At 34.6% G+C, this 13,177-nt stretch overlaps 2 protein-coding genes across 2 annotated transcripts; one reads left to right on the forward strand and one right to left on the reverse strand.

Moving 5' to 3' along the window:
* Positions 1-4,578: 4,578 nt before the first annotated feature.
* Positions 4,579-11,753, reverse strand: LOAG_00893 (CXXC zinc finger family protein). The gene is made up of 6 exons (XM_020445580.1): positions 11,654-11,753; positions 6,488-6,724; positions 6,127-6,271; positions 5,830-5,927; positions 5,596-5,701; positions 4,579-5,335 (listed from the first exon to the last, which is right to left on the reverse strand). The coding sequence occupies exons 2-6, from the start codon at positions 6,715-6,717 to the stop codon at positions 4,727-4,729; spliced, it is 1,188 nt and encodes a 395-aa protein (XP_020303978.1). The 5' UTR covers positions 6,718-6,724; positions 11,654-11,753; the 3' UTR covers positions 4,579-4,726.
* An 887-nt stretch (positions 11,754-12,640) lies between these two features.
* On the forward strand, positions 12,641-12,874 carry LOAG_00894 (hypothetical protein; the record flags this gene model as incomplete). The annotated part of the gene is made up of 1 exon (XM_003136434.1): positions 12,641-12,874. One exon carries the CDS (start codon positions 12,641-12,643, stop codon positions 12,872-12,874), a length of 234 nt encoding a protein of 77 aa, XP_003136482.1.
* Between the last annotated feature and the right edge of the window lie 303 nt (positions 12,875-13,177).

The raw sequence follows: 13,177 nt of genomic DNA on the forward strand, positions 1-13,177 counted from the left end.
AATTCAAGTTTTGTGATTCAAAATTTGTTGTAGTTGTGATACTTTACCCTTCCTTATTTGCAGTTCAAATGGCAGTCATTATTATCACATGTTTAATGAAGAAATTCTATTTTGCCTTTTTTCTCTAATCGGCGTTCATAAAATAATGGTATAACTTCTTCCAGTTTCAATAACTTTTTCAACTCTTCCTTCAGGCTCTGCAAGTTTTGTTACTTCAGTTCCTTTTGTTGCTCTTTATTCTCAAGAAAACGTTTTTTGATGTTTTCATCTTCCAGTCTTTCAGTCGAGAAATACTGTCGAAACTTGCAGTTTAATCTCTGTGGAAATAACATGCATTGCAATTGTGTTAAATTCGTGTAGAACATGGTAAAATTCGATTAAAAGCAAATTTTGGTCAATTGGGGTTTATGTTTTTTATGTTTTTTTCTTTTTTTTTGTGTGGCTATATCCTAGCATTGCTACTTGCTAAGTTTTTCCTTACTGAAAAGTTTTCATGACACGAGTCATGTCAAATACCGAGTTTTCTTAGAATCTTGATTTCAAAGTATTCATAATTGGGATCATCAGATTATTAATACTATGTGCTATTTTCCAGAGCGATTGACAGCAGCGAAAAGCGCTCATGATGAGCTTGAAACGGCTGTGGTCTGACAGAGTGAGCTGATTGCACGTTTGGAGGCTAATTTACTGGGCTTCCATGTCATTTCACCCGAAATACAAGTGGGTGTAATATTTGCTACATTTCAATTAAGGAATTTTCCATAACATCGCAGATTTATTTGGAAATTCATTTTTTTAGTAGTCAAAAAATTTCGTTTGCATTCTGTTCGCCAAATTTGTTGTCTTCCGCAAGCCTTGTTGTTGGCAGTCATTGCTCCGTGTATGAGATGAACATTAAGGGAATGGTCGCCGAAACGGACTTCATCAGCGGCGAATTTTCAGCGATTGATCAAGATGTTGGCCAAAAAATTGACAGTACTAGTAGCGAGGCAAGAAACAAGTGCAGAGGAGAGCAAAAATATTTTATTAATAATATTAGCTGAACGTTATCGACTTCATCAACGCATCGAAGGATTGGAGCAGGAACTTATTGCTCAGAAGCAAACCAGTAGGATATTTGAGAAATGAACGCGAGAAAGTACGTGACAACATCAAGCTATATGAAAAAATCAAATTCTTGCTATCAAAGTCATCAAAATAATCTTGGGCAGATATGCATTTTTTTAATAATGTTTTCTTTGTGACAGTCTGTTTTCCACTTTTGGTAGATGGGAACCACACGATATTTTATCGCTTATTTTGGAGCTCTATACGTATTGTCTAGGTATTCCCCTGCGTCATTCTTACTAGGAATCATTAATTTTATTTTTCAATGGAATCATTTTTGTTCAGAATTTCAATAAAAAAATAATGAGGTAAAAGTGCTTTATGAAGATGAATGCAAAAAACTCTTGGATTCGGAAATTCAATCTTCAAGAAAGGCGACTTAAATATGGGCAGTTACAGGCTTATGACAAAGCAGTGCTTGGACTGGTTTGCTTTTCATATAGAATTTATATAATATTTTCAAATTAATGATTTCAGGGACAATGCTGATGAGAGAGGGCATTCTAGAGCATTATTCTTCTATCTGATGTTTCTTGATATTTTGATTTTTTTGGTGAATTTGGAAAATTTCTTCATTTTGCCTTTATTTTCATGAATGGCTTTGTAAAAGATTTCGAAAATTTCAGTACTTCATGTCTAATACTGGGAAACTTTAGTTTCTGTATCGCTTCACATACACGGAATCATGTTAGAACTTCCAGGTCAACCCTGGTGCGAAGTTTGCGTTTTTCCATTGTAGGAACTCTTAGTACTAGTATTATACTTGACTATCAAGATTTCGCTTTGTTTTATTTCGGACAGTGTTCAAATGTTGGAGGAAGTATAGGATGAAGAGAGGAAGCGGATTTAGACTCTCTACGAAGTTTTTTTCCCCAATTTATGAACGTCTGGTTAATATTTTCAATTATAACCCTCGAAAATGAAGGGATCTGTTTAATTCTTATTCTTGCTCTGCCATCTTGGTTGGTTGAATATTCAACTTCGAATTTATTTGTGTGGGACCTTCCCAAAGTCTGCAATATTTTTCTAGAAGTTCTGGTGGTGAAAAGCGTGATATTCTAGTATTCTGGTCGGCAAAAGTTCGCAATTTAATAATTGTGAATTTTCATGGAAAAAACATTGTTTTCAAATGGAGCCTGTAAATTAATTTTAAAATGTTCTTGACTCTCTTGAAATTGTAATTCTAATGTGATAATAAAAGGCGTGAGCATTCTACAAATGCTGATGACTTTTGTTGCAGATTTCAACAGCATATACACAAATACCATCCTGATTCTTTTGATACCCTCGATAAATTATCGAGTCAAATCGTTTATCTCTGTAACGGTGGGCACACTTATGTTAATCATTAGTATGTGAAAAACATCTGCAAAGTTGTGCTTGACCTTCAGTCATGGGGATATACACTGATGAACTTGGAACTCTAAGTGGGCTATAATATCCGAACAAGTTTTGAGCAAAATTGAATTTTAAGCTGAGTTGGAGTTGTCACACTTCATTGAATGGGAAATTATTTATTTTCTCATTTTTTTCCCGTTTCATCAGACATCTGCGTAGTGGTAGGTATACTTAAGTAAATATACATAATTTCAATGATTACACTGTTAATTATGTGCTGTGTTATCATAGTTTGATGAAAACGGTAAATCGGTCACATTTATTGCTGTTTTTATTACACACAATACAAATAACTGCTCCAGAAAAAGATCGGTTTAATTTCGATGGATTAAAAATTTCAAGACAACATGTACGAAACGTGAAACTTCAAGTAGAAACATTTGAAATAGATACATAAGAGACAACACTCTATCGGAATGACGGGAGTTTGGGACAGTTTTATTCCTTATAGGGGGTTACTGACTACTTTCTGGAAAGAAAGCCATTAAGGTGTAGTACTATTTGTCGATTTTTAGTGATAGGATTTTAAAATATTGGGGCTTCAAACTGAAGATGAAACCAGTGAAATTCTAATTTTGCTAGGACTCTTGGCGGTAGAAGAAACTAAAGTACAAAACTTTCTGAAACGATTGATATTAGAGGAAAAGGATTCAGTGAGCACTTAATGAAAAGGAATGGAAGCAAGAGAGCTTTTACGTCATGAATTAGGAAATACACACACAAACAGATATTTGAGATACAAAATTTGTCGGTGCGCCAGCGTCTTTATGGATTGAATGTTATATTTGCACTAAAAACTTCTAATAGGGAATTTCTGAACAATTATGAGGATTTTTTTTTCTTTTTTAATGAAACTGAATTGTTGGTTTTCATTTTATTTTTCCCAAGTTGAATGCTGATTCCTTGAACTTTATTCTTACATTGAAAATCCATTATAATATTATAGGCAAGCACCAAAAAAAAACTTCAAATACGAAATGCTTTTGAAAAAACGAAAGTAATACGCCGTAGAAGTGAAAACATACTAACTTTACTAAGGTTTTAGAAAAGAGAGAAACAATAATGGATGATAAGGCACTGATCTCACGTAAAAAGTATGTATGTAATAGAGGAAACTGAAAAAGAGAAATGATCAAAGTGATTGTTATGATTAAAGAGGGACTGAAAATTAAGAAAGGAATATCACACACAAATCATACACAGTCACTTGCATATATCAGTAAGGATGGTGTAATCCTATCATTTAATCCAATTAAAATTACAACCTCGATTCAAATTAGTATTCACCTGTAAACCTCGAGCTGTAAAATACTGAAAACTATCACCTCTTCGTGCAGAAAAGTCGGCTATTGCAGTGGGCCATCTTATAGAATTTTTAAAATGCTTTATACAGTTGGTGGTTTATCAAATGGTATCTCATACCTGAAGACAACCTGTCGGAGATGTTGACCTTTGCTGCTCAAAAATGCAAGCAATTATCATCGCAAAGTTGGAATCGATAGCATCGGAAATGAAGTAACTGGAACCTTCTCGTAATCTACTAGATTTATTCATTTGAATTTAATTTTTAAGGGAAAACATTAAGGGAGATGTGTAATGGAATAATACGGCCTACACTGGTACGGAACTTATCTCTGCTCCGCACATTGCGGAACAGAGGTTTTTTTTTTTTGGTAATCTCTGTATTTCAGCTCATTATCATAAATCCTTAAATCCTATTGGTTTAAATGGAGAGATGAGATCAAAATAAGCATGGGAAGTTGTGAATCGAAATCGAATTCAAACCCCTGTCCTCTTAAAAACAATAGCCAGTCTTAACGGTCACGTTTGTATATCACGTCAGCATATCTTCAATACATCTTGGAAGATTTCATGCGTGGCATCCATTTTGAGACGTATGATAATAACTGTGATCTTACAGTAATATGAAGTAGAAAAAAACACGTGAAATAAAATGATAAAGTGAGAAATTGAAAAGGAATACGTCACAGGAGAGAAAGAAGAAGGCAATAAGTAACAGCCATGGAATCACAACATTTAAAAAGTCAAGTGATCTAAGAAAATTGGGAAATGAAACAGTGGGAAACTCGGCAAGAATATGCAACTGCCCTTGGAGAAAAAGCAATTGAGAAAATTCGAAGCGATCAAGTTGGCCATTTTAAATCTACTGCAAACGTACCACACTTATTACAAACCTTCAATTCTGATCAAAAGACGCAATTCATAAGGGCTGCAATACGACGACATTTTTCATTTCCGGTGCATAACTCGGTGGTGTAAATGGATCCGACTGAGGTGCTGCACGTTCTTCAACGTAGCTCGGAAGGTATGAGACACCAGGTGCCGCTCCTACAATCAGATACGGATGGGAAACGTGTTCCGCTTGTATCTGTTGAACGTATTGAGGTGTAGGATGTGGGACATGTCGCGACTGTGGTGCCACATGCATAGAACTATTGTTACCAGACAATGCATCGGGATTCGCAACTGATACTGATCCCTGGGTGGTGGTAACTACAGTCGATTCGGCACCTCCTGTAGTACTGCATGAAACGACAGCCGCAGTTCGTGGATGTTGTTGTTGTTGCTGATGATGGACAATGAGTAATTGCTGTGGTGTTCCGGATTGGGAGGGCACCAATCGCATTTGTTGACTGACATAAAGAGCGGTTGCACCCGGTGGGGTAGGGCATCCTTGTCCGTTCAGAACTGTTGGCATATTTAGGACACGCTGTTGTGTGGGTCCCAGTTGCTCTAGACTTTGATGAGCGCGACGCTTCATAATCTGATAATCCGTTATTCCCGACTGATCGTATGTTCTCTTATGTGCCTGCAATACTCTGGTGATACTTCAGTGAACATAGCAATAGCCAAGAAACGGCGATAATACTATTCGTAGTACCAACCTTACAGTAAATAACAATATTGTAAGGCATCTCAGGCGATGATCAACAAGATGTCCTACGACAGGATATTTCCTATTAACCACGAAATAGACTAGGATAGTATCATTTGGGGATTAAGCATATGCAAAACTCATAATACCAGATAAAATACATCTTAAGGACAGAATAATATTTCCATCTATACCTGTCGTAATTCAATATTTTGTGCAGCAGGTAGCTCTATGCTTGTGGCATTATTACAACGTTTCTTGGCACACATTGCACCAGTCATATATCGGTTATCGAAAAATCTTAAAAAGTTATTTCAGATAATCCATTAAAAATACATCAAAAAATCGCTTAAATAATCTTCTTAATAAGAAGTTTAAATAGAAATTCAATTTCCCTTAATTTACAAATTTAGAAAAAGTGAATGGACCTCTTGTCAAGACAGACGAGACATATTTGACAATCCGGCATCCGACAGTCCTCGCACTGATTACATCCAACACGAGCTTTGAACGTTGGTGCATCTCTCTATAATAAAATAAACTGAAGTGGTTTCAAAAAGTGATGTCTCTTTCAAGTTCTTATCAACGAAAATTGTTAGACAAAATATGTTTGAACTTTATTCGGCTGGTAATATTGCTTCTGGATTTCAAAATTAGGGTATAAATTAATTCCACTTTTTCTTGGGATATTTTAAAATGAAGATATGTAATATAATTTAGAAAACCTGCAATCTGTTTTCAAGTACACGTAAGCATCTTCGTTCGATACAAGATTGCTTCTTAACACCTGGACCACCAAACTGGGGACTATCTTGACAATAAGTACACTGTCCACAAGGCTTACATTGACAGCCTCGACATACACCACATCTTAAATAACCTCAAGCAGTAATAAATTACAAAGTAGTGAGTTATTAATATCAGAAATAAAAAATTATGATTTTAATTATTTTGAAATTAACCGAAGAAGTCTGAAGGTTATCCGAATTTAAAAAGTCCTAGTTTAAATTTTAGATTTTGGAAAACTTTAGATTTTGAAAGCGTTAAAGATAAGTTACATAGGCTTGAAACTAGATTTTTACCAACCTTTGAGACCTGTTCATTGAGGAAGTGATAATGTGCTGTCCGGATGGAGCAGTCTGTCCGTGCACTGAATGATGCGACTGTATCAAACTGGGCGGAATATGAGTACCATTTGGTACTACAGGTGCTGGTGGTGGTCCAGGTTGCATGTAATGAGGACCGTGATACATCGGACCGTTTGTCTGTCTACTCTCCATTAGCAACATAGGACCCATGGACAATGGAACGCTCATATTGATTCTACAAATAATTTATTGACAATATCAGCTTATCACCTACGCGCAGAGCAAGTCAAACATGGAATGAAAGATATCCAGTTAAAATGGAACGAGCATTTCGACCACCAACAACTTTTCATGTAACTAAGTGATTTCAGCGCTTTACTCAAAGTGGAGAGAGACATATATGAGGAAGGGAACAGTTAAAGAAACTGTCTAATAATCAAATGAAAATTATTCATGTCCGAACTAAGTAAGCGTTGGTAATAATTAGTCTTATGTAATCTCGAAAAGCCATATGACATTTAAGGTACATGGCAGCTGTTGTGACACACAACATATCAGTGATATTTTCTTTGATGGTTCCTTCTGGTTTCAAAATTCACAATTTAAAATACTGAAGTTGTCAGAACATGATCCATATGAATTCTATTTAATTTGACCATCCCTCCTTCTTTGTGGATAAGCGATAGAACCATCAGCAAATAGAATTAAGTGAAATAAATTAAGATAGAATTAAGTGAAATAAGTAAAGATAAAATTAAGCTAAATAAGTAAAGGAAATGAAGTATCCTTCATAAAATGAAATGAAATTTTCATCCGAGAAGCGATACATAAATCTGACCTGAAAACTACAAGAAGTCTCTGAAATGAAAGAATTCTTAATTGGACTCAAAAAAAAATCTGTTGGATAAGCTATATACAATGCAATATTCATGTCAGCAGCTTATTACGATATAACATAGAGCATATTTATCAGATAAAAAAGGAGAAATGAAATACTTTAGAATGAAACTGTTACAAATATAAAGAATTCTCTGAGCTGAATCGCTTATGCTAAACCACAATTGTTACATTATTTTACGCTAGGTCTAGAGAAAACAAATAATATGTTTAACTCTTTTTAAGGAGAATCACAGTCAAGACTTCTTACACTTCCATTTTGTTCAAATTCTCATAAATCTAATGACTACAGTTCAGCAGCATTGATAAGCCAAAATTGACAGACCCATCCGGCTCCTCTGTATAAATGAATAAGCTTGTCCTGGACGGTACCACCCAAATCATTATTTCTTTCATAATATACTATCCCTCATTATAATGTAATTAGATTTCCGTTTCCTGTCCCTCATTCCTTCTGATTGATTACTTACCAAAAAAAACGTATCTGTCACATAAAACAACCTAATATAATGAATAAAGAGGTAGTCGAGAAATACGATTAAAATTAGTGAAATACTGTCCAAATCAGCGGTAGTGTGCATATGCACGTATGTATGTGGCGCAGATGCACCCCATATGCATATATATTACATTTCCCTTCTAACATCGATGATTGGGAGTCCACTGTGGATTTAGTCATATGAATGAAAATATAAGAGAGTATGAGAAATGAAGTTGAATTGATTATCAAATGGACAGCCAAAAAAGTAGCAGGAAATATTCGGAACTTTAACATCGAACCGCGATTATGGGACCAGTATAATAAAAGTATTCAGTAAAGTTCCAATCATCAAATAAGTAAACAACTATAGGAAAAATAAATAGGCAAATGCTCAGCGAGTAAGCGAATTACAGAAATTATAGATAGAATTAATTCATTCCTCTTCTTATTTATGTTTTAACATTAACAAAGAATTTCGGATCAAGTTTCCTTCATATAAAAAAACTTATCAAATTATCAAGTAAATTATCGTCAGTTGATTCCAAACACAGATCGGAAGTTTGAAAAATGAGGATCGGAAAGGGATAGCTGGGAGGAGAGAAGAGGGGAAATGACACGTGTCTCGATGTTTCTTGATTTATGGAACAAATGAAAGGCTGTGTCCGAAACGATGAGGATAAAAAGAGAAACAGTAACTTCAAAATGGATCCCTTTTATTTTCATTTCATATCTCTTCCTTCCTTCATTTGATTTCAAAAATGGAAGAGAAGTATGGATAAACTTGTTTACCAATAACGATCCGACATTGCATCAGTAAGGTTTAGATATAATAACTTTACAATTATTATTTACCTTATCAACATTCCTTTCGTAAATATACCACTATAATACGACAGTAGCGGTTTGAGATTGCACGGGTTAGGTAATATTGAAATATGGTAAAACATATTCCCCATATTTCAAGTAGGTCAGAAGAATACCAGGCTAAACGACAAAAGAAGTGACTACTAACATTCTGATCAATGAAAAAAACACGGAAAGCCTTATCCAAGAAACTAGTGCACTAGAAGTTGAGCTGCATTCAATGATCGAAAAATCCCAATGATGTTGTCAGTATTGACTTTTGTTATACTACTAATTTAAGAATTTCAATGCACTTCTCTTCTTTGTGTAGAACTTTAATTGTTTCAATCTACATTTGATATCAAAGAGAGCAAAAATATTCATCCGTTTTCCTTCCTTACATTTCAAGGATCAAATGGAACAACGAAAGTGCCACGGGACAGAAAAAAAATCCGAGAATTCGCGTATCTCATTAGACTGTAAAAACTCCCTTGTTAGATCGCATATTTTTTCTGATTAATTTGCTGGCGAAAATATCGCTCCGAAGAAATAAAAAAAAGGAGTGCCGGATATTAACAGGAAGACAACACTAAAGAGAGAGGCAAATATGTTTTGATTGATGTTGATAGCACTGGGAAAGCACTTCCACTTCATAACTGTCGGAATTTGACAGTGAATTTTAAACATTCTCCATTTGTCACCATCACCATCTGACCCTCAACACCTACACCAAAACATGGTTTTCGAGCTTCAGGAAAATCGGATAAGTGAATGGTGGGACGACTTTAAAAAGAATTTTAGCGTCAGTTTTCTTTTTTATCAATCCTGTTTTCATATACTATAAGTAAACTTTCATGGCTGTCCGGTTATTCAGTTCAACATATTTCAGACACGTATATTTAACATGGATGAACTCAAGACTTCCTAAAGTGATTAATAACGATCAAGCGACTTTGCATAATCTATTCGTCGATAAGGATATTGCTGGTTATTATTAAAATTAAATAAAATATTTCAAAATCTTTGACATATCCGTGGGATGTTAAAAGTTAAAGGTCCTATGAATATTATAGTCCTGACAGAGTTTAAGCCTGATTAGAGCAGAAGAACAGTAATTCATTATTTTTAGCAACAAGACCAAAAAATAAAACTTCTTGAGACTTGAAGAAAGTCAGAATACACAGTGATGGAAAGGGGAATTCCATCGCACAGTTGTAATCTCTCGGTTGAGGCTTTTTTTGTTTCTCAGAGATTCAGATGAAATCAACAAATCAAATAAATACGATTACAAACAAAATTTCTTTACGACTTGTAAGTGAATAATTTTTGGTTAAAAAGATGAAATAACATTTGGGAGAAGGGAAGGGAGAGAGGAATTAATTATTTCTGGACAGTAATTATCCTGAAATTCTGAATACTCCAAAAAGAAAAAAAAACGTACAAAGGAACAGTAAAAATAGCATACATCATTTGCCTATTCTAAAATCCACTGAATCCTCAAGGCTTTCAATTCATTTTAACGCTTCAACAGCATCGGTCTATTGTATCGTTTATAAATTTCAACTTCAAACTACAGTCTCTTGAAGTAAGTCTTTTAGTCACTTGTTTACACCTACTCACACTAGAAAAGATATAATCCGGTATCAGCCTAGTTAGTATTGTAGATTAAAATGAGAAACGGCGTCCTTACGCTCCGTCAAAGTGATATACGAGGCTCATATTCAACGAGCAGACGGTATTTATGACCTTACACGTAGAGGGTTTTTCAAGTTTAATCGGAGATTCGTAATACGACAGTACTTTTAAGAATGTTAACTTATAGTCGCATTGAAAACGAGGCCGAGGCTGGTTATTAAGCCAACCAGTAAACCTCGGACAATTGGTTAAAACCGGATTACGGATTACAAAAACCATTTGATTTACAATTGCAGGATGACCTGAATAATAAGATCTTCTGTACATCCAACATATCTCATTGGCAGGAACAATCACTTGATTTATATCGATGGAAATGCCTATATCCAAACGTTCGCTTTTTAATATTTTAGTCATTGAGAAATTATGCAAGCTGATTAAAACAGAAATGAAAGAGGTCACTTTATGAAGGTCTGATTAGGCTTAGTGATTATTAAGCATGCCATCAACACCGCACATTAACCAGTAGCAAAGTAGCGTGTTTTTAATAATACACAGTTCATCCTAATTTTTCTTATTCACAGAATTATAAACCACTCTCTATATAATGAAGTATTTTTGAAGAGAGAAAGAGAGAGGAAAGGTTGCCGTGACAGTAAACATTCCATCCATCCTCAAACCACCCAATGTCCAACATTTTCTACTTTTTGATGATAATGAAATGAACAATGGAATCATTATATATTGTACGATATCATTAACACATACATCAACAACAGGGACATACACATACAGACTCACACACAGACACACATACAGATGCAGACATACATACATACATACACACGTCCATTCACTTCTCTTTCAAACATGCCACGGACAAATTTAAATTTGAAATTGAATTTAGTGAAGGTGTTTAAAGAATTGACTGGTATCGGAATTCATGATTGAATAAAATCAGAAATAGTGTTAATCAATGTGATGCACTAAAAATTTCTGAAGAAAAGAAAGAATAGTGTGTTTAAACAAATGAAATTTGATAGAGATAAGAATGAACGAAACATACACCTTCACTAAATTCAATTTCAAATTTGTTTGCGTGAATAAATTCATTCATAGAGTATATACTTCACTCAGCTTTTACCTTACCTGAACCGAGAAATATGATGGAAAGTATTTAAAATCTGAATTCCGTTTGCGGTATTCAGTGACATTCGAATTTGGTGCCACACTCACATGTACTACACTTGATTTATCCTAGAATCATAGATAACTTTACTGTGTTTCATGGAAATATCGAATACTTACCGATGAAAGAACGATTCCGGTTAAAAGTTAACTTTTCGCTCTGCAACTGTCGTTCCATAATCATTTTTTTCAATCAACAAGAAGAAATCACTTCCTAAAAGCATGCAATTATGGATTAGTTTATAATTGTGCACAAAATAAACATTCCGAACAGCGCGATACAGTTTTATAAATTAAGTTTGAAATTAGAATTCCTACGTGTGCCCAAGCATCTCATAAGTGAGGGATGATACTGCTTCGCCAATGAAATCCTGCAATTCAAACATTCATTTATCCTGGGAAGAATCTGAGGTACCTTTTCCACCCACCTTTCTGCACTATGTGGTACCATTTGGAACACTCAACACTCTAACTAAAGATGAATGAATACCAAACGAATTAGAAGTTTATACAAAATGGAACGAAAAGATGTGTCTGTGTGCGAAGAGTGTGTTTTGAATTAGAATAAAGCGTTGTAAAATTGATGAGAGGACGATAAAGTGCCTCCGTTATATAGGTCACATCATTAATCCCTGGAACAGGGAATGGCGGTACTACATTTGACTTAGTTTTGCTATCTTCAGGAGTTGAATTTTAAGTTCAGACATGAAAATTTTACTAACTTGTAGAATTCGGACTGGCTATAAGAATTTGTTTGTATTATATATTTTGCAACCAACCAGTGAAAAATGTAGTTCACCGTTCATTAATTATCTACATAAATTCAAATGATACCAGATATTCATTTGTGCGCAAATTCATGAAATGAAATCATATTCAGCCAAAATTCTTAAACTTAAAATAATTACTATAATTCCAAAATGAGTGAGTTCTCCCAGAGCTTCAGCTCATCAAATCAATGTTTTCCATTCCCTTCATAACCAACTTTTTCATCTCTACGCGATCATTGCAACATCAAAAACTAACTACGCATAAAGAGTTGATGATAAAGCAAGAATATTCAAAACCATAAAACATTCACATACTTTTTCACAATTCTACTGGAAAATGGCCGCACTATATGATGGCCTTGGAAAACACCTCCCACACACCCACATACAAACACTCGCCCACCCACACATGCAGACAGAAACATACACATACATATATATATATGTGTGTATATATACATATGCGACACACACACACACACACACACATATATATATATGCGCTTACAAGAGAAAATGCCAACATTTGTCCTTCAAACTTGACCAGGAAACGCCACAACCAAGACAATGACACTTATGCATACAACAAGATTGTCAATTGCTACTCTGTGCTGATGCCTTGACCATATGATTAAAGACAAAAGTTTGAGTTCCAGATTTTATAAAATAGTAGAAACCTTTCAAAAGGGAAAAAGGAACTGAAGTTAAGGACTAGCATTTACAACCACAAGTTATATCATCTAAGAAACAATTTGATTAGAAACATCGTGATTAACACAATGATAATCAGTGATAATTCAATAGCTCCGTTATCGAACATCTGTTTGATAACTGCAAAAAACTTATGTTTTTCTTTAGTTCAGAAGAAATAATC

This window comes from Loa loa (assembly GCF_000183805.2).
Source record: "Loa loa unplaced genomic scaffold supercont3.226, whole genome shotgun sequence".
In the NCBI taxonomy this organism is placed as follows: Eukaryota; Metazoa; Nematoda; class Chromadorea; order Rhabditida; family Onchocercidae; genus Loa; species Loa loa.